The 25,149-nt window shown below is 66.4% G+C and overlaps 1 protein-coding gene across 1 annotated transcript in view; it reads right to left on the reverse strand.

Moving 5' to 3' along the window:
• Window positions 1-550: 550 nt before the first annotated feature.
• Window positions 551-25,149, reverse strand: part of LOC119113628 (myocardin-related transcription factor A) — a 103,555-nt gene continuing 78,956 nt past the window's right edge. The window contains exons 2-21 of the mRNA XM_037237915.1: window positions 18,776-18,886; window positions 16,250-16,379; window positions 13,486-13,551; window positions 10,026-10,322; window positions 8,302-8,465; window positions 8,163-8,268; window positions 7,737-7,912; window positions 7,356-7,478; window positions 6,861-7,032; window positions 6,196-6,410; window positions 5,558-5,647; window positions 5,138-5,170; window positions 3,799-3,910; window positions 3,450-3,535; window positions 2,810-3,278; window positions 2,522-2,556; window positions 2,327-2,481; window positions 1,281-1,324; window positions 966-990; window positions 551-692 (exon numbers count right to left, since the gene is read on the reverse strand). Coding sequence (XP_037093810.1) covers window positions 551-692; window positions 966-990; window positions 1,281-1,324; window positions 2,327-2,481; window positions 2,522-2,556; window positions 2,810-3,278; window positions 3,450-3,535; window positions 3,799-3,910; window positions 5,138-5,170; window positions 5,558-5,647; window positions 6,196-6,410; window positions 6,861-7,032; window positions 7,356-7,478; window positions 7,737-7,912; window positions 8,163-8,268; window positions 8,302-8,465; window positions 10,026-10,322; window positions 13,486-13,551; window positions 16,250-16,379; window positions 18,776-18,886 — 2,751 coding nt within the window. The remainder of the gene's footprint in view (window positions 693-965; window positions 991-1,280; window positions 1,325-2,326; window positions 2,482-2,521; window positions 2,557-2,809; window positions 3,279-3,449; window positions 3,536-3,798; window positions 3,911-5,137; window positions 5,171-5,557; window positions 5,648-6,195; window positions 6,411-6,860; window positions 7,033-7,355; window positions 7,479-7,736; window positions 7,913-8,162; window positions 8,269-8,301; window positions 8,466-10,025; window positions 10,323-13,485; window positions 13,552-16,249; window positions 16,380-18,775; window positions 18,887-25,149) is intronic.

The raw sequence follows: 25,149 nt of genomic DNA on the forward strand, positions 1-25,149 counted from the left end.
GATATGATTGGACCGGGTTGGGTCGCGCCGAAAAGCGACCGCTCTGTGCAGCTTCCCCGCATATTGGACCCGACTAGACCTCTCTCTCTCTGACTCGCTTTCTCTTGCTCTCTGTCCACCTGACTTTCTCCCCAGCCGCGGAGCCAGCATCGTCGTCTGAGCCGCCCTCCACATTCAAACTCACACACTCGCTCGTGCTCTCCATCCCCATCTGCAGCGCTGACTGCTTCACCCCTCTCACGCCCCAGCCGAACACTCCCAGTTCACACGGTGTGCCGCGCGCGCGTGCACGCGCGGCCACTAGCTGCCGGGGTCGCCGCAGCGGCCGACGGCACCCGACCAGCGGCCGACAGACAGCACAGAAAGACTAACAGACGCCGCGGCGCGGCGCGGCCGGCGCCCGAGTCCGGGGCGGCCGCTGCGGCCAGCCGGGGCGCCGCGGCACCGCCGGCCGCGCGTCTTTTGGCACATGACGCCCTCCGAGCCCGGCGCGGCCCGCCCCTCGGCCTGGCGCTTGAGCATGCGGCGGGCGCGCGCGAGCGCTGGCCGCCTACGCGGGGAAGTCGAGCCGGTCCCACTGCATGGCCGCGTTGCCCTCGACGCCCATCTTCAGGTCGACGCCCTCGATGAGCAGTAGCTCCAGCGGGTCTTGCGCGCTGGGCAGCACCGGGTCGCGGCTGTTGTGCGAGTCGCTGTTGGCCGGCAGCCACGAGTCGAGGATCTCTTCCATGTCGAAGTCGTCGGCCGGCGGCGGCGGCGCGCCGGCCGCCGGCTCGGGGGTGTTGACCTCGCGCTTGAGGTCGGCCGCCGCCGCCGGCTGCAGCTCCATCGCCTCCAGCGCGTCCAGCTCCAGCTCGTCGATGGCGCCCAGATCGGCCAGCTCGGCGAACATGTCGGCCGGCGGCGCCGGGAAGGTTGCCGGCGCCGACGTCGCGACCGGCCGCGCCGGCGCGCCGGCCGCCGGCTCGATGGCCGCGCTCGGCGGCAGTTCTGCGGACCCAGGGGAGGAGGTCAGCTGACGGGCCGGCAGACGGCCGGTCACACCGACACAGAGCTGCCTGCGGGAGGCCGCCGCGTCAGACGGCGGTAGTTCACCTATGAGTAACCTCACCACGAACATCGACTGCGATGTCATACGGTAATGGAACACACACGCACTGGCAAGCTACCTTCAAGAGCGGGTGTACAGACAACCTCTATGTACTGCGTACTTCAGCGCTGTATACAGACAACGACACACACCGCGCGGCGGCGCCGCGATCCGCTGACGCCGCACTGACCTCCGTTCTTGATGAGGATCTCGAGCACGTCGTCCATCGCCTGACTGCGAGAAGAGCGCCGGAACGGCTGCCGACGGAGCAGAGGCCCGGTCAGAGGCGGCAGCAACGTGCCACACACCAGACACAGTTCACCGCCAGCCGGTCAGAGGCGGCAGCAACGTGCCACACACCAGACACATCTCACCACCAGCCGGTCAGAGGCGGCAGCAACGTGCCACACACCAGACACAGCTCACCGCCAGCCGGTCAGAAGCGGCAGCAACGTGCCACGCACCAGACACAGCTCACCGCCAGCCGGTCAGAGGCGGCAGCAACGTGCCACACACCAGACACAGCTCACCGCCAGCCGGTCAGAGGCGGCAGCAACGTGCCACACACCAGATACAGCTCACCGCCAGCCGGTCAGAAGCGGCAGCAACGTGCCACACACCAGACACAGCTCACCGCCAGCCGGTCAGAGGCGGCAGGAACGTGCCACACACCAGGCACAGCTCACCGCCAGCCGGTCAGAGGCGGCAGCAACGTGCCACACACCAGACACAGCTCACCGCCAGCCGGTCAGAAGCGGCAGCAACGTGCCACACACCAGACACAGCTCACCGCCAGCAGGTCAGAGGCGGCAGCAACGTGCCACACACCAGACACAGCTAACCGCCAGCCGGTCAGTGAAGAGTGTGGACAGTGGACAGTGAACAGTGAACAGTGTGGACAGTGCACAGTGGACAGCGCCACAGTGTGAGCTCCAGCGCTGTGCCTGACATTCGGACGTGCACAGTTGGAAGTTTGAAGGGTTACAAGTTTGAGCGCGACAGCGCTGCATTACTATCGGAGGGCTTGGCGCTGGCACCAGCTGGAAGGTACCTCTGTGACCCAGGGTTTCATGCGGGCGGCGGTTACTGCTGTCGAGGAGAATCCGCGATGGACAATGGTTAACTCTAGCAGAACATTTGGTGGGGACAGCAGTTGCATGACAACTGCTCCTGATGACAACTTTTGATGATTCTGGTGGTTTTACATACGTCAGGTTTGTCCCAGGCAGTACGTACCTTGGCGCCGGCGGGCTTTGTGCGCGTGGCCTCCATGTAGTCGGGGGGCGGTCGGACGAAGCCGGCCGGCTCGGTGAAGGTGCGCTGGAGCGGCCGGTGCCGCTCCTCGCGGCGCGGCGACTCCGGCGCCGCGCCACCACCGCCGCTGTTGCTGCCGCTGCCGCCGCCACCGCCGCCCTCCGGCTGGCTCGGCGACTGCTGTTGGTGCTGCTGCAGCTGGGTCAGCAGACCTGCGCACACGGCGTCACGTCACGCGTCACGCCACAGCACGTCACGTCACGGCACGCGTCATGCTCGCGTCGGGCTCCGCCGAGCTCGCTGTTGACTGAGCATGAACACGCAGCGAGAAAGGCGTGAAGTGCGGTGCTCTCGACCCTGTTAGATGAATGTAGAGCAGCCGGCTGTCGGCTGGATCCGTCCAACGGATCAACAGGGCTGACAAAGCTATCAAGTGCCCCGCACTCCCATGCCATAAAGTCTCACCGGCAAATGTTGGAAGCGACACAGTGCGCTGGTGAGACATGTGGTTCTGCTGCTGCTGCTGCTGCTGTTGCTGCTGTAGCTGCTGTTGTTGCTGCTGCTGCTGCTGTTGCTGCTGTTGCTGCTGCTGCAATGACTGCAGCTGATGCAACATCTGCAGCTGCGTCTGCAGCTTCTGGGCGGCCAGCTTCTGTTGCAGGTGCTGCTGCAGCAGCAGTCGCTTGGCGTCCTGCTGCGGCGGCTGCCCGGCCGTCGACGTCGGAGGAGATTGCTGCTGCTGCTGCTGCTGCTGCTGCAGCTGTTGCTGCTGTTGCTGCGTCGACGTCTGCTGTCCGCTCTGCATTCGCAGCAGGTTCTGCTGCTGCTGCAAGATCTGCTGCGACCGCTGCAGCTCCTGCTTCAGCTCTTCCACCCGCTGGTGCTGCAGCTGTATCGCCTCTTCGGTCACCAACGGCTGCTGCTGCTGCTGCTGCTGCTGGAGCTGCTGCTGTTGCTGTTGCTGTTGCTGCGGCTGTTGCTGTTGCTGCTGCTGTTGCTGCTGCTGCTGCTGGGGCGGTGGAGGCGGCGGCGGAGGCGGCGGTGGAGGAGGCGGCGGCGGCGGCGGGGGAGGCGGTGGAGGTGGCGGCGGCGGCGGCTCGAAGGCCTCCTCCATGTCCATGGGCGCCTCGCCCGGGGTCATGGGCACATCGAAGATCGGCGAGACGGGCCCCTCAGATCCTTGGCTGTGTCCTGCGGCGGACAGCACAGCGGCGCGTCAGGACAGCGACACCGGCGACGGCGGCACAACGGCAACACCAGCAACACGTGACAGTAACCAAGGCGCCACCAAAGCAGCGGCGGACGCTGCCTTGACGCCTGCCGAGCAAACGACCCGCGCACCCGCCGTGGACCGTACCGGAGTCGAACACAGAGACGCGCGTGTGCCCACTACCCGCTGCCCCCAGGCACACACCCGCACGCGACAGACCACGGAGCCCACGGCGGCCACTGACCAAACGACTGGGACTGCGACGTCTCGTCGTACACGCTGTGCGACGAGCCGACGCTGCCGGGGCTGGCGGCGGCCGCCTGACTCATGGCCAGCGACACCACATCCGGGGCGAACTGAAACGGAGAGGCACCGTCAGCGGCGCAGCGACGGCACCAGCTGGGAGGCAGAACACGGGGGAGGTGGGGGCACACGGGGACGGAGCAGCACCGTCAGCGGCGCAGCGACGGCACCAGCTGGGAGACAGAACACGGGAGAGGTGGGGGCACACGGGGACGGAGCAGCACCGTCAGCGGCGCAGCGATGGCACCAGCTGGGAGACAGAACACAGGGGGGGGGGGGGGGGGGCACACGGGGACGGAGCAGCACCGTCAGCGGCGCAGCGATGGCACCAGCTGGGAGACAGAACACGGAGGGGGGAGGGGGGGGGGGGGGCAAACGGGGACGGCAGCAAGAGCTGCCAGTGGCATGGGGACAGCAGCATAGTCTGTCAAAGGCAAACGGACGACATCAGAGACTGCCAGTGTCGAAGGGGCAACAGCAGGGACTGTTAGCGGCACAGTGACGACGGCAGGGACTGCCATTGTCAAAGGGGCGACAGCAGGGACTGCCAGCGGCACAGGGACGACAGCAGAGACTGCCAGTGTCAAAGGGGCGACAGCAGGGACTGCCAGTGTCAAAGGGACGACAGCAGCGTCTGCTAGTGTCGAGGGGACGACAGCAGGGACTGCCAGCCAAACAGGGACAACAGGGACTGCCAGCGGCACAGGGACAGCAGGGACTGCCAGCGGCGCAGGAACAACAGCAGGGACTGCCAGCGGCACAGGGACGACAGTAGGGACTATCAGCGGCACAGGGACGACAGCAGGGACTGCCAGCGGCACAGGGACGACAGAAGGGACTGTCAGCAGCACAGGGACGACAGCAGGGACTGTCAGCGGCACAGGAACAGCAGCAGGAGCTGTCAGCGGTCCCCGTCTCCCTAGCACCGTTTGCACCCAGTGTCGACCTACCGACTTCTTCGTCGCTGTCATTCCCAGCATCCCCGGTGTCCCTATTGATTCACATACGCCGGGCGCGTTGGCAGCCCCTAATAACCTCCTCGTCAAATAACGAACTACCGCTCCAAAACCAGCGAGAACGAAACGGCGAGTCCGCGGCTCCAGCGCCCCGCCCAACACAGAGAGAACGACAAACGATCCACCGGACCATCCGCATCACATCCCCGACGTAACATCCAGACATGCAGTCAGCACGTCCTTCCGGGCTCAGCGCGCGCCGGCCAGGGGAGCGCCGATCGCGCCTCGAGCGCGGCCGGCGCGGCCGACCAGCGCCCCACGTACCTGGATGGTCTGCGGCTGCTGGTACTGCTGCGGCTGCGACACCACCGACTGCAGCTGCACCTTCACCTGGCGACGCGCCGACGTCGGTCAGGTCAGGTCAGGTCAGGTCAGGCGCCGCCGACGTCCGCGCGGACACGTGGGGCGGCGATTCACAACCAGAACGGCGGGCCTCGGCATGAGACGCAACAGGACAACTCGAGGAGAGCGCGGCCCGCGGAGGAACGCACACGCCACGAGCACGCTCTAGTGGCTCCACGCCGCGCCGGTAGGCGGCGCTCGTGTCGTCGCGCTGCAATACACACTGGGGCGTCGTGGAGGGCGGGCGCCACGGGGCCGTCGAGAAGGCGGGAACGACTGGGACCTGACCGGCTGCCGCCGCCGCCGTCGGCGCGCGGCCGACCCGAGGTCCGGCAGACTGACCTGTCCGTCGGTGACCTGCAGCTGGCCCGTGTCCAGGATGAGGCGACTGACGCCGGCCGGCACGGTCGTCACGGAGATCGGTATGCTCACCTGGCGGCGCGGCACAGATGGCGCTGCAGTCGCACACCACGGCACGGCACGCGCGGCGCTACGCACAGTCGGACGCAGACAAACCATGCTCAGCGGCACAGTCCGACGCAGGCGCGGCCAACGGCGGCACAGGAGGACAGCGGCACCAGGGCGCAGGAGCAGGCAAACCATGCTCAGTGTCCCGACAGCCGAGGTTCTGCCGCCTAAGCCACATTGACAACAGTCACCTGGTCGGGCACATCTGTCGTCGTCATTGGGACTTCACGACGCACTCAGCCTCTGCCACTTGAAGGCGTCGCTTGCCTCTCACGCCGGCACGAAGGGCGAGCACCGCGGGGAATCCAACCCTGAACCTACGGCTTCCCAGAAGTGCAGTGGATAACGCAGACGCGTCTCTACGGCGGCGACGGCTGCATTGGACCAGGGCGGGCCGGACGGCACGGACGGCGGTAACAGACGGAGACCGGCTCGAAACTCCGCACGCTGGTGACGGGCCACCGCTCGGTCAGCACACGCACGTATGACGCTGACCGCAGACAGGTACGTACGGTGGTGACGGCCGAGCTGGCAGCCGTGTGGGCTGCGGCCGCAGAGCTGGCGACAGCGGCGGCGGCGGCGGCGGCGGCGGAGCGCACCGCCGGCGACTGGGCGCGGCCCGGGGGCGAGATCTGGTCCACGAACGGCTTGAGCCGGTCGATCAGCTGCGGCTTGCTGCCCGACACCGGCATGTTGCGCCGCTTCAGCTCCACACGCAGGTCGCTCACTGGCGGACACGGGCGCGCCACGGTCACGCCCCGACCCGTGGGCGAGGCCCCCGACACAGGCCGTCTACCGGCCCAGGCACGCACAACGGCATTTGTGATCGAGTCACGAACAACGGCGGGATTTGTGATCGAGTCAGGCGTTACGGGTAGACTCGTGACCGAGCCACGGGGAAGGCAGCCGCGGAGTGAAACCATCTTTACATCACGCAGCGATGACATGGCGTGAGATGTTTCATGTCACAAAGGGCTCCCGAGCGTTGCTGGCTGGTTCAGCCGACGAACTACGAGGAGACACTGAAGTACAGCCCAGCTGCAAGGCGGACAACCACACTAAAACAAAGTCCGACTACTTCCTGCCGTTGTCACGCGGCGTTACACGCCGTCACGCCTCTGGCGTGGGGCCGCCGGGCGCGCGACACGGCAGCCCAGCCCGGCCCGGCGCCACGCACCCTTCATCTCCTCCAGCTTGGCGTAGCGCGGATCTGGCGGCGGCGGCGGCGGAGGTGGCGGCGGCGGCGGCGGCGAGCCGGCCGAGCTCTGGCTGGCCGTGGCCGTGGTGGCGGCCGCCGCGGCGCCCGTCGAGGGCGGCTTCTGCGACGCCGGCAGGATGATCTGCGGGTACTGCGGGCGAGGCACGCGACGTGGCGTCAGGGCGCCGCGCACACACACGCACACGCGCACACCCAGACGGTACCTTACTCCGGCACGGGCGCTACGTTCAATGAAATGCGTCAACACCATTCAAAACATAGCGTACAATTAACTTTTCTGCACATTGGGTGATACTGTATGCGCGTACGCAACACCCACTACGCCCGACAATGTGGCGCATAACGAGACCAGGGATGAAACGACTGAGCTGACTAGCGTGCGCAGGCAACACAACTGCCACCCCGGTCCCGGGCAGCGCCCGCTGTCAGCCACCGTTGCCGATCCCCGCCCACCTTGTGCTGCCACTCCAGCTGCCACTGCAGGAACAGCTGCTGCTGCTGCAGGAGCAGCTCGTACGAGCTCTCGCCGTCGGCCGCCGTCGGCAGCGCCTGGCACTTGGTGGCGTTGGGCGGACCCTGGCGGCGGCGCGCGAAACCACGTGACGTCCGCACAGGGTCGCCGGCGTGCGCGGTCCACGGCCGGTCGCCGCTCACGACAGCAGCCGTCAAACTCAGCGGCGTCGAGTGACCCCACCGGACAATTCAGTTTTCGAGCTCATTTTCATGAACGCTTGCAAAAAGAACGGACGCCAACCCTCAGCATGACGATCTTTGTCTAGTGCTGCCTCTCCACCGACCTGCGCGAAAAGGCGACACCACGCAACACAAACCCACCTTGTACTCATGGAACTTTATCGTCTTGGACTTGGGCGCCATTTTGGTGGACTTTTTCTTTTTCTTGTTGTGCAGCTCCTTGCCGGGCGCCTCGGAGCGCTGCGGCGGCGTGCCGAGGTGGGAGAGCACGGAGGCCGGCCGGCCGGAGAGGATCGACGCGCTGGCCACGCTCGGTCCTGGCGGCAGAGCGGCCGGCCCGGCGGCAGGCGTCACAGCGCGGCACGGACGCGCCCGCAGGCCGGACGGAGACGCCGGCCGCGCCAGGTCCTGACGGCGCGGCGGACTCGGGCAGCGGTCACACAGCGGCCGCGGCGACGCGCCGACACGGAACAGACACTGAACACACCTGATCCCCGCTCCGGTGAGGCGGGTGACCACCTCAAAAGGCCCGCCCGGCGACGGAAGGGGGGGGGGGGGGGCGCTGACCTGGACTGATGGTGCCCAGCGACTGGGGGCTGCTGACGGAGCTGAGCGGGCTCAGCGTGCTGATGCTGCTGCCACCGCCGGGCGAGATGGCGGCGGCCACCGGCGGCGGCGGCGGCCCGCAGGCGGCGACGGTGGCGACGGCGGCGGCCGCGGCCGGGGCTGGCGCCGGCGACGGCGGCGGCGGGCCGTCCGGGCTGCCCGCGTCTGAGCTCGACTCGTCCTCCGGCCGCAGGCCGCCGAACGCCACCGGCGGCTTGCGGCGCACCTCACCCTGCGACGTCGGGCGGAAGTCGATGGCGCCCTCTGCGGAACAGCGCAGAAGACGGGTCAGCTCAGGTCAGATCGGGGAAGTGTGGGGCGGGGCGGGCCGACACCGCGACAGAGTGCCGTCACAGCGCCCTCCCCGTCGGCCGGCGGCGGCCCGGGCCGGAGGGTCAGATAAGACGTCGGGACAGCACCGATGATCGCGGCGCGTCAGGGTCCGTTCGCCCCGGCCGGGTCGGGCTGGAAACAGAAGTCACGAAGTGCAAGCCGCTTCCAATGAGGTTTATCCGAAACAGAGTTGGCTGGACTGATCGGTTCACATACGCGTCACTATTGAAAAACGCAAAAGGTGCACGCGACAAACGCAAGAGGACCATTCTTAATGCTACGTTTACCACTCTTCATGTCACGTTTAAATGTCAGGCGAACCGAGGCCACTCCGCGGTCAGCTAGCACCCTGCTGAAAACATTTCCTTCCGGACTTCGCCGGCATCCCCGGTAAATGTTAGGACCACTGTGAACGGTGGCCGATCTTCACACCGATCGACGGTGTTTTCCGAGACGCCGGGCCGACATGGCCACCCGCGCTCTCGATCGACTGTGTATTATCTTGAGCGCTGTATCGGCCATAAATCAGAGCGCTCGCTTGCTCCATCACATCACGGGTGGTGCTCTGGAACTGAGACGGCGGGGGCGGCGCGGGGTGGCGGCCTCTGGAACTGAGACGGCGGGGGTGGCGCGGGGTAGCGGCCTCTTTCACCGTTCTCCTGAAGACGCCCTGCCCGCGCTCACCAGGCCAGAGGCAAACCGGTCGCCGACATGGTGCCGCCCTGCCCATCGCTGGGTCCGGCATGGACGCTAGCGTTTGTCAACTCCTAGAGAGACGACCAGCGACCACGTCAAACTTCCTCCCGTACGCCGGGATGGGGGCAGGGGTCCACGCGGTTCTGTCCAGGTTCCGCTGTACTGGCGTCATTAGATGACCGGCAGGTCAGTACGAGGGCAGGGGACTTATACATGCAGCTACATGGCCTACATGGTCATAGGTTAGGCCATGTATCCCTACATGGCCTCACGCATGATTCTCAAAGGTTTTCGCGAGACCTGGACACCGCGGATGCTTTCGTTGACCATCTGGTGGAGCTTCTCAACGCTCGCTTGAACGTCCCGCCACGCTCGAACGTCCCGAGACGGGTTTACGATCACATCAGTGTTGTTAAGGTCATTTATGTTTGAAGTAAGAAGACGAACACCTACCCCCAACTACGTGTACCTACCTTTCCAATGAGCACCACTATGCGCAAACTGGAAACTGACGGAGGACAGACACTACAGATCAATGTCGTCGGCGCACCAGCCGGGTTAGGCCGGCGCACACATCACTCCCATCCCCACAGAGGACTGGTACGAAGGTGAGGGTGCACCGAGCTGGCGACCCACCGCCTTCCCACACGCTACAACCGACCCAACGGATCGACACCCCAGTCGGCGCTCATCATCACCACCTCCTCCCTCTCCCCTCCCAAACTGTGCCCATCCGCCTGGTGTGACCTTCCCCCGCTGCCGCTGCCCGCGGCGGCGGCGGCGGCGCCGACTCACCTTTAACGGCCTTCTCCACGGTCTCGTCCGTGTGCAGGATGTTGGCCTTGATCAGCTCGAGCACGCCCGGCCGGTGCGACAGCTGGTCGTTGAGTGCGTCAGCCAGGCGCGCCTTCTTCAGCCGGCGCTGCTTCTCGACCAGCGCCGGGTGCACGTTGCCCGTGTCCTCGAGGATGTGCTGACGCACCAGCTCCTGCCGGTCGGGCCGCCGCTGGATCTTGGCCTTGAGCAGGTCCCCCGTCTTGGCGCGCTCCAGCCGCTGGCGCTGCTCGTACAGCGCCGGTGACGCCTTCAGCGCTGCGGCAGGTTATAACAGGTCAGATAAGGTCAGGTCAGGTCGCGTCAGGTCTGGTCCGACCAGACCAGCTCAGGTTTGGTCCGGTCAGATCAGACCAAGTGACCGCATTGGCCGCCTGGTCAGGTCATTGGCCAGGCACGGCAGGCGCCAGGCAGATCTGCAGCCCGGTGACCATATGGGCCAGATGGCGCTAGTCCACATCACCCCGACCCGTCCCACCAGTGCTGATGATCAGCCGGCCTGCCGCGAATGGAGCCAACACCATCGCACCGCTGCATGCGCGCAGCTGACACACCGGCCGTGCGAGGCGGGCCCTGGTGTCCCCGCGAACACGACTGATGCCCCTCGGACACGGCCGTCACTTGTTGTCCGTCACGGACCCGGCGGTCCCCTGTTGTCAGCAGAAGATATGGTTGTCCCCTGTTGTCCGCCCCGGACCCGGCAGTCCCCTGTTGTCAGCAGAAGACATGGTTGCCCCCTGTTGTCCGCCCCGGACCCGGCAGTCCCCTGTTGTCCGCAGAAGACATGGTTGTCCCCTGTTGCTCGCGGCAGGCCCGGCAGTCCCCTGTTGTCCGCAGAAGACATGGTTCTCCCCCGTTGTCCGCCACGGACCCGGCAGTCCCCTGTTGTCAGCAGAAGACATGGTTGTCCCCTGTTGTCCGCGGCAGGCCCGGCAGTCCCCTGTTGTCCGCAGAAGACATGGTTGTCCCCTGTTGTTCGCGGCAGGCCCGGCAGTCCCCTGCTGTCCGCAGAAGACATGGTTCTCCCCCGTTGTCCGCCACGGACCCGGCGGTCCCCTGTTGTCAGCAGAAGACATGGTTGTCCCCTGTTGTTCGCGGCAGGCCCGGCAGTCCCCTGTTGTCCGCAGAAGACATGGTTGTCCCCTGTTGTTCGCGGCAGGCCCGGCAGTCCCCTGCTGTCCGCAGAAGACATGGTTCTCCCCCGTTGTTCGCGGCGGATCGGGCAGTCCGCAGAAGACTCGGCTTTCGCCGTTGTCCGCGGCGGCCCGGGTATCCCGTTGTCGGCGACGGGCCGGCCGCGGCCGCCGGTTGGACGGCCGTTTCGTCAGCGGCCGCGCCACTCGGCCCTGCGCCGCGCCGCAATCGCATTCAGCTGGCAGTGCGCGCGGCCGCCTAATCGAATTGGCCGGCCGATGGCGCAAACGGTGGCCACGGCCGCCGGGGTCGGGTCAGGCCGGCGCTGACTCACCGGCCACCTCTGACCCCGAGCGGACGGCTCGCCGGCACCCCGGCCGGCCGCTCGCAAATCATACGCGCCGGCCTGACGTCTAACACCGCCTGGCCGACCCGGTTAGTGCGGTCACACGGCCATGGATGACACGTGCAGACGACCGGCGAGGGGACGGCGATACCCACCCGACCGGCGCCCCGGCCGCAGCGCAGGCGAGCGTGCGCCGCCGAACGGGTGAAACGAGCCGGGCATCTCTGGCGACGAAGCCGCAGAGACGACGCCACCGCCGCCGGCGGACAAAGCCGGGAATGCGACCTGCGGCGGGCGCTTTCACGGCCGCGACAAAGGCGACGCGGCTCGTCGACGGCGGTGGCCAGCGCCAGCCGGCCGACAGACGGCGCGCCGGCCGTCGTGGCGCAAACGCCGCCGAGTCTCGAAAGCACCGCGGCACGCGTGGGCGCGCCGCGGCCGGTGAAAACGCGGCGAGCGCCCGGCCGGCGCGTCACATTGAGATGCATCTCGGCGATCGGGGCGCGACAGCCGGCGCGGAGGGCGACCGAGCGGTCTGTTCGCGGCCGGGAGAGACGGCGCCGGGCGGGACGGCCGCGCGAGGGACGCCCGACGGCCGGGCGACTCAGATCGGCCGTCCGATCCCGCACGAGGAGAGTGGAGCCGGAGACGCGGCGACGGCGAGCGCGTGACCAGATGGGATCGGCCGGCGCCGCCCGGTCCCCACACGCACTGATGCCGACCCCCGCCGCTCGAGGGGAGGAGACATCAGCGTTCTGGTGACGAGTCGTCGGGCTTTGCCGGTATCGCAGCGCTCCGAGACGTTAGCCGGCGCCCGCCCGGGCCCACCGCCGGCAGCCCTGACCAAAGATGACAGCGCAGTCGGGCGCATTCTCAGCTGTCGCTCGCCGTGCCGACTAATCCCCCCAGCTGGACCTGCGCCAGTGTCAGCGCCGCCCCCTCCCACACGACTGGTGCAGTGGGAACATCACACTGGGTCAGTGTGGTGCACCCACCTTCCAGTGGAGCCCACTCCTAGCTGCCCCGATCAACCCATCCCTCTGCCGCCGCCGCCATCCGCCGGGGCCAGACCCGAGCCGGCCCTCCGATCGTGACTAACACGTACAGACTCCGGCGGCCGGCGCCGCGGAGATCGCGGTGGCCGCGCCGCTGGGGCGACACGGGCCCAGTCAGAGGCCAGTACAGCGGACCGGCCGCCGCTGGCGCGACACGGGGCCAGTCAGAGGCCAGTACAGCGGACCGGCCGCCGCTGGCGCGACACGGGGCCAGTCAGAGGCCAGTACAGCGGACCGGCGGACGCCCGGCCGCCACCAGCCGCCGCCGCTGGCGCGACACGGGCCCAGTCAGAGGCCAGTACAGCGGACCGGCGGACGCCCGGCCGCCGCCAGCCGCCGCCGCTTCGGCGAACGGCTGCCGTCACAGGCCGGACGGCGCCGCCGCCGCCACCGTCTCGGCGCCGGGGTGGCAGTCCTGACGCGGCACGCGCCAGGACACGCCGCGCCAGGCCGCCCTCGCCGGCCTCTGTCGAGCTTCTCTGGACCTCACCGTTGACGCATCGTGGTGGCCGCTGGTCAGCAGGATCCCGCCGATCCCGACGACCCCCTCGCCTCGTCCCCCTGTCCCCCCCCCCCCCCTCTGCCGTCACGGCTGTGGACCGCCGGAGCGGCTCGTCCTGCTAAACGTCGCACGGCAGCGCTGCGTACGGAGTCGCGCGGGCTGACCGACGGCTACAAGGATGCCACATTAGGCCAGCGGCGCAACACGGCCCCGGCGGCGGCTCTCACCCCGATCCCGCCTACAGATCCGGGGACACGGACTGCACAGAGTAACCAAACAACATCACGTCCGGACACTCTATCCGATGCGCTGGCTACGAGCGGCCGCCCATGCCACGTGAGCGGTGGGCGTGGGCGGCCTGGCGAGCTGAGGTGGCGGACTCACACGGCAGGATGCCCTGGTCCACCAGCTGGTTCATCGGACGCCGCGTCATCAGCTTCACCTTCAGCGCTGTCGACAGAGGGAGGGCACGTCACTGGCGGCGGCCGCGCGCGCCCACAGGCGGTCAGGGGGCGGCAGACACGCACGCACGCAAACCGTCACACACGTCACTGGCGCCAAAGCACGCACGTTAACGCACGCCTCCTCGGCCGCTGCCGGCATGATTTCAGCAGCAACTTAAGCTTGCAAATGAACTCCACGTGATGCATGGCTGGATGTACGCCTCTGTGTGCACATCTCTGGACGCTGTGTATGGCGACGTGATGGTGATGGCTTGATGGTGACGTGATGGCTTCCATCACGCTTACACGATACGCATGTAGAACAGCGCACCGCGAGAAGTGCGTGGCCCAGCGAGCGGTCGGACTGTGGCCGGGCCGGGGCTGGCGGTCAGCGCAGTGCGCCGCGCGGGGCCCACCAGGCCGGCGGGGTGCCGCACAGCGCCGGCCCGGAGCGGGGCCGGGCCGGGGCTGAGGCCGGGGCCGGCCGGTCCAGCGGCGCGCCTTAAAGGACGGACAACACCGTCACCGGTCGTCACAGCCGTCACCAGTCAGTGCCGCCTGAGTGGTGGTCTGTCGTCACAGCCGTCACCAGTCAGTGCAGCCTGACTGGTGGTCTGTCGTCACAGTCGTCACAGCCGTCACAGCCGTCACACCTGTCACCTGTCATGCTGCACTGACCTATCGTCAGTCCCAACAGCATGCCCGCATCTGCATTTATGCATGCCACGGTTCGGGGACAGCACCCGAAAAGGCAGCCAGCCATCACCGACAAACCACCGCGCCACACAGCATCGCAAGTCGCAGCCAGGCAGCCGCTCCGACCGCACCCCAGGCCTGGCCGGCCGCTGCCTCCATGGGCGTGCGCACACAGCACCGAGGGCTGCTCTGCTAGGTCAATGTCATCCTGTCACCGGGCAGGCGGCATCAGGCCGCCGTGGTGGCCAGCCGCCGTACAAACACCCAGATCCGTCACGTCAGATTCCTGGACATCCTCTGCCCGATAAACAACTCAGATAACACCAGGCCGCTATGCAAGCAGCAGCCTCCGACAAAGGCGATCGCCATTAGAGAGACGGACGCGCGCCGGTGACTTACTGCCGCCCGCTAAGCCGACATTAGTCATATCCAGCTGTGATGGATGACGTCATTTGGCTGCCTTTTGCGGACGCCCACCGTGACCCGGGACGACTCGATGGCAGTGCTGGACGGCTGTTACGGCGTGCGGCGATCATGTACGGTGGGGCATTAGCTGGAGTCTCCTGCGGAGCCGGCGCCAGCGCTGCCCAACAGTGCCACTGCTGACACGCCCCACCGCAATCTCTGGTCTCAGCACGCCTCTTGGTCCCTCCAACAGTCTCCAGGGGACCATCTCGCCGGTTCAGGGTCTGACCGGCTGCGGAGACCCGGCGCCGGCCGTGCCTCCTCTGAAGCCGCCCGAGCCTTCAGACCTGGGCCGCTGCCGCACCGCCGGGGCCGCCCGAGCAGCCGTGCCGGCACCAGACGGTGGACGCCAGCCGTGCCTCCCCTGAAGCCGCCCAAGCCCTCAGACCAGGGCCGCTGCCGCGCTGCCGCGCTGCCGAGGCCGCCCGAGCAGCCGCGCCGGCGCCAGACGGTGGGCGGCGGCCGGGCGCTGCCGCCGCCGCCACCCCCGGCCAACACAAACAGGAGGCCCGCCAGAGACGCGACGGGCCGCAACGGTCAGCGGTGGCCAGCCGGACCCAACGAGGCGGCCCTCCCGACCAGCTGTCGCCCGCCGGGTCGGCCGAGGCCGGCCGGCCGCCGCCGCGACCGCCCGTGGTTTGGAGCGCGAGGGGCGCGTCACGTATGGACGATTCGCCACCTCCTTCGGCTGGAGCTCAAGGCCGACAGCGCGTCGCGTCGCTTTAGAGCACCGGCAACACCCGATGCCGGGTCAGATCACCGCGCCGGCCGGCCGGGCCGACCCGATCTCGGGTCAGATGTCACCGGCGGACGGCCCGATGAGCCGATCCCGGCTCGGGTGTCGCCACCGCCGCCGTGACCCGCCCCGCCGCGCCAGCCTCCAGACCACCTCGGCGGGCCGACCGGGCCGGAGCGACACGGCGGCGGGCGCGGCGGGCCGACCCGGCTCTGGACCGGGGTCGGGGCGGGGCGGAGGAGGCGTGTCGCCGGTGTCAGCGTGTCACTGCTGGTGTTGCGGTGTCGCACCCCGGGCTGCGGCCGACAGCGCCACTACAGCATCCCCCGCGAACTCAGGCCGCCGGCCGATATGAGACGCCCGTGTCAGTACCAATGACACAGCAGCGCGTCTGGGCGTCATCTTTGACACGGCAGCGCGTCTGGGTGTCGTCTTTGACACAGCATCGTGTCTGAGTGACATCTTTGACACGGGAGCGTGTCTGGACGACATCTTTGACGAGGTAGCGTGTCTGGGTGTCATCCTCGACACGAAAATGAGTCTGGGTGTCGTCCTGGCTACGGCAGCGTATCTGGGTATCGTCACTGAACGGCAGCCTGTCTGGGTATCGTCTGCGACACAGCATGGTACCAAGGCGTCAATCTCACTGACACGACTACGTGTCACGGTGTCACCACCCTCAACTCTGCAGCATGTCCGAGCGTTGCGCCCCTGACACGAGAGCGCGTCAGTGGCGCCAGCGCCCCTGACCGGCAGAGCGTCGGCGACGCCGGCGTCTCGGCCGCGGCGCCACGGCGCGTCGACTCACACTCCTTGTTGCGGTCCATCTGCTTGTGCAGCGGCGAGTCGTCCACCTCTCCCTGCGGCGGCGACAGCGGGATGATGGGGGGCGGCGAGCCCCCTCCCTCTGCCATCTCGGCCTGTTCAAAGTCGAAGTTCTGAAACGGAGCGTCACGCGGCGTAAGCGCGCGGCTCTGGGCATCGGCTCACGCATCGGCCGGCGGCGGCCGGGTGGCGGTTACGACGGCACGCCGGCACACGAGCGCGAGTCTGCAGTGGTTACCGAGAGCTCACGCGCCGCCCACACAGGCCGGCTGCTGTTTTGTCCGCCGAAATACGGCAGCCGTTTGACGGCGGCGGACGTGGGCGGCCGTAGCCGTGATGACAATGCGTGAACACCGCATCGGGTGTACGGGCCCAACACGAAGCGCCATTGTCAGTTCGCGCACGGCCCGATAAGCCAAAAGCACGTGCAAATACGACGCCTACACGATTCCACGCCACAGATACGTCGATGCCGAAACGACGGGCGCATATCAACGCGGCGACAAAAAGCCGACCCCCCCCCCGCACCGTTGATCGGCTGATCCACGCCCGGCCCACCTCCCACCAGCGTCCGTCCAGCCGCTCCGGGCGGCTCGACAGCAAAGGTCAGCGGTGGCCGGCGGGCCACGCCTGCCAAGCCCCAGCGTAAACACGGCCCGACGCCGACCGGCGCCATCCCCAACAGCCGGTGTGCGCGATCGCGTGACGTCACAACCGACGCACGGCCGGTGACGTCATACTCGCGTACACGCTGCCCGCGACGGGATGTGAGCATGTGCGTTCAGTCGCAAAAAGGCATGGGATGACGCAGAGACCGGGAGGACGCCCCCCTCCCCCACCGGGACCACCTCTGGCAGCCCGGCGCCTCTACCTGGAGCAAGGACGCATGGCGGTGTCGGACGGTGCCAAGACAGGAGCGGTGCCAGGACCAGGGAGGTGCCAGGACAGGGGCGGTGCCAGGTCTGGGGCGACGGAGGGCAGGGACGCCACGGCCGGAGCGAGTGGGCCGGCGCCTCGTCAGCTGCGGGGAGGAGGAGGAGGGAGAGGAGCGGTGGAGCAGGAGGCTCCGCTCACGATTCACCAGCGGAGCACGGACAAACGCGGGCCAGCAGGACACGGACAAACACAGGCCAGCAGGACACGGACAAACACAGGCCAGTAGGACACGGATAATTACAGGCCAGCAGGACACGGACAAACACAGGCCAGCAGGACACGAATAATTACAGGCCACGACACGGACAAACGCGGGCCAGCAGGACACGGACAAACACAGGCCAGCAGGACACGGATAATTACAGGCCAGCGGGACACGGACAAACACAGGCCAGCAGGACAAGAATAATTACAGGCCCCGACACGGACAAACGCGGGCCAGCAGGACACGGACAAACACAGGCCAGCAGGACACGGATAATTACAGGCCAGAAGGACACGGACAATTACAGGCCAGCAGGACACAGACAAACACAGGCCAGCAGGATACGGACAAACACAGGCCGGCAGGACACGGACAAACACAGGCCAGCAGGACACGGGCGAACACGGGCCAGCAGGACACGGACAATTACAGGCCGGCAGGACACGGACAAACACAGGCCAGCAGGACACGGACAATTACAGGCCGGCAGGACACGGACAAACACAGGCCAGCAGGACACGAGCAAACACGGGCCAGCAGGACACGGACAATTACAGGCCAGCAGGACACAGACAAACACAGGCCAGCAGGACACGGACAATTACAGGCCAGCAGGACACGGACAATTACAGGCCAGCAGGGCACAGACAAACACAGGCCAGCAGGACACGGACGTAAATAGGCCAGCAGGACCCCGACAAACACAGGCCAGCAGGACACGGCAAACACAAACCAGCAAGATACAGACAAACACAGGCCAACAGGACACGGCCGCAGGCCAGCAGGATACGGACAAACACAGGTCAGAGCCGGCCCGGATTCAGTCGAGGCGGGCTCAGTGAGCTTCCCGGACATGTTCACGCATATGACGTGAGTCAACTTGGTCCAGCTGCCGCGTAAGAAAACAACCAGGTAGAAACAAGAATCCCGGCATGTCGTTATCATCACGTAAGCAATCGATCACTGCATTATGTGCAAAACAATACTTGGACGCGTCTAACTTAATGCCTCTTTCATACGTCACATAATCAAATATCTCAAAACATACATTAAAACTTTCTGACTCGAAGACGGTGGCCCCACGTGAACCTACCTATGAAGCGCATCACAGAGTTCTCCCATGTTCTTTTCACACCGGACACACATTCGCACAGACGCCGTCTGGCATGGCGTCGTCGTTGGCTCCGCACCAAGCAGCACGCCGGGCTCACCAGCACTGCAGCACTCATGCCGATTCGGATACAGAAAGGCAATCGGCTGCACTCGAGATAGCCTGACAGCGATGGCACACGCCCCGAGCTGCTGGCGGCCCTTGACGTGAGCCGGCTCCCGCGGACACCCGGGGTACGCAACCGACGCGGTACTCACCCTAAACCACTCGGGGTACAGCGACGATATGGTCAGCAGAAGGTCCGGGTCCAGCTGGATTCCCCAGTAACCAGAACTCCCGGTTGTTACTAATAATACGCAGACCGGAATCTGAAAGCAGAAAAAACAACCCGTTAAGTCTGACGTCACTGCAAACGTCACCAACCCTGCGTCATCGGGCCCCACCACGCTCTCCGCTGTTAAGACTACGTGGCGTCGCCTGTCTCTCACTCCGGCATGGTGGGCGGGACCGCGGAGAATCGAACCCCGCACCTCTGGCTTCACAGAAGGGCAGCTGAGCTACTGCAGCACCGGCGCCCCGTCACAGCCGACCCCCGCGCTGACTGCAGCGCGACAGGTCAACCCACGGCCGCCAACCCGACCTCACCGTACACAATTCTACACTGGCCGTGTATGTTCCTCAAAAGGGCGCCAATCACACCACGCGCGCGGCCGAAGCCGTTTGAAACGTCCGCGGGCGGGATCGCGTCCTATGAGAGCCTCTCAGCTCTGGAGCCGCTCCGCCATAGGCGAGAGGTGCGCTGGAGCCGCCCCGCCACAGGCCGGGCGCAGGCTCGCTGGCAGCTGCCGTTCGGCGGCCACGGGCGGCCGGCCCAGCCGGTCCACTCCGCGCTCGGCGCCGGGTCGATCCCACCGCTTTACTCCAGTTCATGTCACCGACGGGCACTGACGCTCGTCACCGGCAGCATGCGCATGCGTACGACTTCTGCAACCAGCTGCCACCTCCACGAGGCGAGACCGCAATCGCATTTGTTTATTTGCGCAGCCTGGGCGCGCGTCTCGCTGCGCCGGCACAGCCATCCGTCACTCCAAAACATCAGTAATCTCCGGCCGGTCCGGCACGGGTACGTTGGACGGGCCCGGCGCAGGCTGACACACTGCATCGTGCTGAATCTGCCATGCCCAACGCGTAGGCGCGTCCCGCGGGCCCTCCCCCCTCACGCCCCTCGCCTACGCCGCCGGAGGCACGCCGCGACGCGACGTCGTGTTGTGCGGCTGCGGCTGGTACCGCCCTGTTCTCCGAACCTGAGCGCGGTCCGTGTGCCGGTTGTTCTGCTGTGTTCCCCACACTTGGGCGCGCTCCGTATGCCGGTTGTTCCGCTGTGTTCTCCACACCTGAGCGCGGTCCGTGTGCAGCCGATGACGGAGTCACCAGCGCGCCTCCGACACCCGTCCGTGTGCAGGCCGATGACGGAGAGTCACTAGCGCGTCTCCGACACCCGTCCGTGTGCAGCCGACGACGGAGAGTCACCAGCGCGTCTCCGACACCCGTCCGTGTGCAGCCGATGACGGAGAGTCACTAGCGCGTCTCCGACACCCGTCCGTGTGCAGCCGATGACGGAGAGTCACCAGCGCGTCTCCGACACCCGTCCGCAGGCCGGGCCAACCGTCTACCGTTTGCACGATGAGTTGGAAGTATCCCGGCTCGCACAGGCGAGCGTACGTCCATCTACGCAAACACGCGCCACTGTTTGCACGGGGCGCGACGTGTGCGCAAGCTCCGTCTCCAGCGCGCGGGTTTGACCGTTGGCTGACCCCCCCCCCCGCGCGACGACGAACTCGCCGTGGAGTTTTACCCCAGCCGGCGTCGCCGTCACCGCCCGCTGTGCCTCACCGGCCCCGAGCGCCTGGCGCCTCCGGCCAGCATCGCTGCGCCGCTGTGCGCTGTGCAGCCTCCGGCCACGCTGTGCGTCAGAGGGGGCGTCCCGCCGCTGTGACGCTGGCGGTCGGAGGCCAGGGAAGTTATGTCCAGTCCTGACATAACTTCCCTGGCCTCCAAATGCTGACACATTTGAAGCTGATTCCAGAAACGTGTCGGCCGTCCGCCGCGGTGGCGCCGCCTCCGATAATCGGTGACGTCGACCACACTTTCAAATGCTGGAATGTGGACAAAACCGCAACTACACCGCGGTCGTTGGAGGTTCTACATCGGCGTCCCATTCCACAGCACGCAACCGCGGCGGGACATGTGACGGTAAAATTGCATTCTGATGTATCTGCCGCAAGCATAGGTCGATAATATCTGCCATATCCGAAACCAGATGTGTTTGTATCCAAAATATCGCAGAGTAAAACGAACAGCTTTAATAAAACCACCTGCAAAATATCGAAAACGGACCACTATGTATCCCAAATACCAAACGGGTATCTCAAAACATCCCTGGCATGTGTGTCTGTATCTGTGCCGATGCGCAGCCGGGTGTCCGCTGCACGTGGCCGGCGGCGGCGCTGACCCGGACGCCCCCTCACAACAGCCGGGACCGTCCCAGCTGTCGGCCGGGTACGCCAGCCCCGAGCGACGTCGCTGCCGCATCAGCATGCCAGCCGAGCCAGGCCGCGGCAGCTCGGACCAACAGCGCTGCCAGTCGGCGCGGCGACCGGTCGGCCCCACGGCGCTCCCAACGCTCTCTCTTGCATGGCCCGCGCGTGCACGGACAGCATGAGGAGAGAGAGAGAGAGAGAGAGAGAGAGAGAGAGAGAGAGAGAGAGGAGAGAGAGAGAGAGAGAGAGAGAGAGAGAGAGAGATAGAGAGAGAAGAGAGAGAGAGAGAGATAGAGAGAGAGAGAGAGAGAGAGAGAGAGAGACAGAGAGAGACAGAGACAGAGACAGAGACAGAGACAGAGACAGAGACAGAGACAGAGACAGAGACAAGACAGAGATACAGAGACAGAGACAGAGACAGACAGAGACCGAGAGAGACAGAGACAGAGACAGAGACAGAGACAGAGACAGAGACAGAGACAGACAGAGACAGAGACGAGACATAGAAGAGACAGAGACAGAGACAGAGACAGAGACAGGACAGAGACAGAGACAGAGACAGAGACAGAGACAGAGACAGAGACAGAGACAGAGACAGAGACAGAGACAGAGACAGAGACAGAGACAGAGACAGAGACAGAGACAGAGACAGAGACAGAACAGAGACAGAGACGAGACAGAGACAGAGACAGAGACAGAGACAGAGACAGAGACAGAGACAGAGACAGAGACAGAGACAGAGACAGAGACAGAGACAGAGACAGAGACAGAGACAGAGACAGAGACAGAGACAGAGACAGAGACAGAGACAGAGACAGAGACAGAGACAGAGACAGAGACAGAGACAGAGAGAGAGAGAGAGAGAGAGAGAGAGAGAGAGAGAGAGAGGAGAGAGAGAGAGAGAGAGAGAGAGAGAGAGAGAGAGAGAGAGAGAGAGAGAGAGAGAGGAGAGAGAGAGAGAGAGAGAGAGAGGGCCGGCGAGAACGTAAAATATGACTGTCAATAAACAAGCTATCTTGGACACATCTTCGAGAGGACCTCCCTGGAGCAGACACAAACGGAGCCAAACGGCCGATACACTACGTCGGGGCGCTCACGCCGTCTACCCTGCTCACAATACACCGGCGGGTGAACGCCGCCTGCCCGTCCACAATGCACGAGCGCCGCCGGGGCAGCCAGTCACGCTCGTGCCCACTGCAGGTCAACAACATTCCGACGCCCTCGACACAATACGCCCCGCACATTAGTCCGACGCCACGCAGCACATCCGCCGTCGCCGGCCGCCGGCGGACGTCACAGATCAGCTCAACCGAACTATCACACACACACACGCGCGCGCGGGGGCAGGCGCCGGCTGAGCGGGGTTCGACCCGGGACCGGCTGGACGTGGTCCTGACGCTCGCCCGCCCGTCCGTCCGTCGGTCGGTCGGGGCACTGACAGCGCACGCCCGCGCAATGTGATGCTGACTATCGACGCAACTTGGCCTGCCTCGTATCGCTAGAGCCAGCTGCATAACGAACGTAATGAACCCAAGGCCTCTACGGGCTCCGCGCTCTAAAACGTTACGACTCTTTGTTGATCCGAATATGCTTAGCGGGCACGGCATGAGTCTGTGAATGGAGGATGTTGCGTCCCGTGATCATTTCCCTCCCACGAAGTTCCATCGATCCCTCATACACCTCAAACCAAATGGTGAGGGTGTGAGGGGGCCGGAGGGCGTGGGGGGGGGGGGGGGCAAAGAAGCGGCGAGGCGCGTGGGGCGCGACACCCACACCGGCGGTGACGTCTTAAACCGCTGGAAGTCGTGAGAGAGACAGCACGACCACAGGCCCAGAGCAGAGACAAACGGCAGCGCCCCGAACTTCCCACATTAGCCGCTGTGATGGTGTGACCGCCGTCTCCGGCGGCGGCGGGGAACACCCGGTCGGAAGCGGCCGCGGATGCCGGCCGGTTCCCGTCGGCCGCGGTCCGACCGCGACACCGCGTCCGACCTCAGCAGCACCTCGACGCGCCACGCCCGCCCACAGCCCGGCTGCGGCCCCCGGCGCTCCGAGCCGGCGCGGGACGGAGACGAGCCGGCCGGCCCGGCTCCCGCCGAGCCGCCGCTCCACTGACGCAGACAAAGCTGACGCCGCCGGCCGCCACTGGCCCGCCGGCGCCTTTTTGCTGGCCAGGCGCGCCGTTGCGACGCGTTTTTACCGGACGCCGTGCGCGCGCGGAGGCGGCCGTCGACGTGGCGTCCGTCGTGTCCGCCCGGCGCGGTCAACCAGTGCCGCGCGGTCCTCTGTCTGCACGTGTCACCGAGCCACACGAACTTCCATGACGCACGGTACCCGCTGCCCTCTAGGCGGGTCGGCAACGGAAGCCCGCCGGATGTTTTAATCACGGCGGCCTGGCTGTTTACTGACCGAGCAACGGCTGACACGGCGTCACGCCCCCACGCTGCGGCACGTTCCGCACGTGATCCGCTCACCGCCGGGGCGGCCGGCGCGCGGCTGCGACGCCGGTGCGCTCAGAGCGGCCGGCGCGCCTGGCCGCGATGGAGCGCGTGATGTCGGGCCGCTCCGAGCAAGGCCCCCTCCCGGCACCGTCGATGCCCGCGCGGCCGAGGACAGCCGCCGACCCGCGCTCTGACCACGCCCCCGGCGCGGCGCCCGTTCCTGGGGACGACGCTCCAGCGGCGCGCGCAACAAATGACGCCGACCGAGCACGCTTAGCCAACCCGTGGCCGTACCAGCCAGCGCCCGTTCAGCTGGGCCGAGAAATTCGCCCATCCACGAGCGGCCTCGCCACAGTCGCAGCGCGAGTGCGATCTACGATAGGACGCGGTGTACAGAGACGGCCGCAGCCGTCTCAGCAGGGGCTCCCGCCTCTTCTCATGTCCTCCGAGGGACGCCCCGCACCGGCGCATCGAGGCCGCCGTCGCACCGCCCGTCGCGGGCCGTTGTGAAACGCCACAAACGTGGCGCGCTCCGGCGGCGGCGACGGCGACGATACCATCTGCCCTTCTGGAAGGCCGGGTGACAGCTGAGGATGGCGGTCCGGGCTGGAGGGACGGCTGAGGATGGCGGTCCGGGCTGGAGGGACGGCTGAGAATGGCTGTCCGGGCTGGAGGGACAGCTGAGGATGGCGGTCCGGGCTGGAGGGACGGCTGGGGATGGCGGTCCGGGCGGGAGGGACGGCTGGGGTTGGCGGTCCGGGCTTGAGATACGGCTGGGGATGGCGGTCCGAGCTGGAGGGACGGCTGAGGATGGCGGTCTCGGCTGGAGGGACGGCTGGGGATGGCGGTCCGGGCTGGAGGGACGGATGAGGATGGTGGTCCGGGCTGGAGGGACGGCTGTGGATGGCGGTCCGAGCTGCCCCTCCGACAGAGGCCGTCAGAGTACGGACGTCTCCTTCCTTCAGAGTACGGCCGAACGTCTGGGAGACGAGGAGACCATTCTCCGCGAAGCGTCCCACACCAGCTCACACAACGATTCAAACTAGGCAAGGACAGATGATGACCGCTACCGTTGGCATGTGGGGAGACGGCAAGTCGCAGGCGACGATAAAATAGAGTCCCATTGAGGGATCATGACAAACGCCAGCCTGAGCCCCAGCCGCCAACCGACCAGCCCAGCCACGAATGTCAATTCCACGCATTGTCCATACGGCAGCAAAAACGAGGCACAAAACACACCGTGCCAGATAAGACTTAAACACGAGCGACGAGAAAGGAGCCTGCGCCTCGTGGCTCCGGCACGCCACGCATGCAGATAGCCTTCATCAAAGATGACGTGCGAGCCTGCCCCGTCAGCAGGCCTGCCCCACCAGACTCGCACAGCGCGGCCCCGGCTGCCATGACCGGCCGCAGCTCGGTCCGAGCCGGCATCGGACGGCGCCCTCCGCCGCGCCCCCGGCTGCCATGACCGGCCGCAGCTCGGGCCGAGCCGGCACCGGACGGCGCCCTCCGCCGCGCCCCCGGCTGCCATGACCGGCCGCAGCTCGGGCCGAGCCGGCACCGGACGGCGCCCTCCGCCACGCTCCCGGCTGCCATGACCGGCAGCAGCTCGGGCCGAGCCGGCACCGGACGGCGCCCTCCGCCGCGCCC

This window comes from Pollicipes pollicipes, unplaced genomic scaffold (assembly GCF_011947565.3).
Source record: "Pollicipes pollicipes isolate AB1234 unplaced genomic scaffold, Ppol_2.1 Scaffold_7262;HRSCAF=8765_pilon_pilon_pilon, whole genome shotgun sequence".
Lineage (NCBI taxonomy): Eukaryota > Metazoa > Arthropoda > Thecostraca > Pollicipedomorpha > Pollicipedidae > Pollicipes > Pollicipes pollicipes.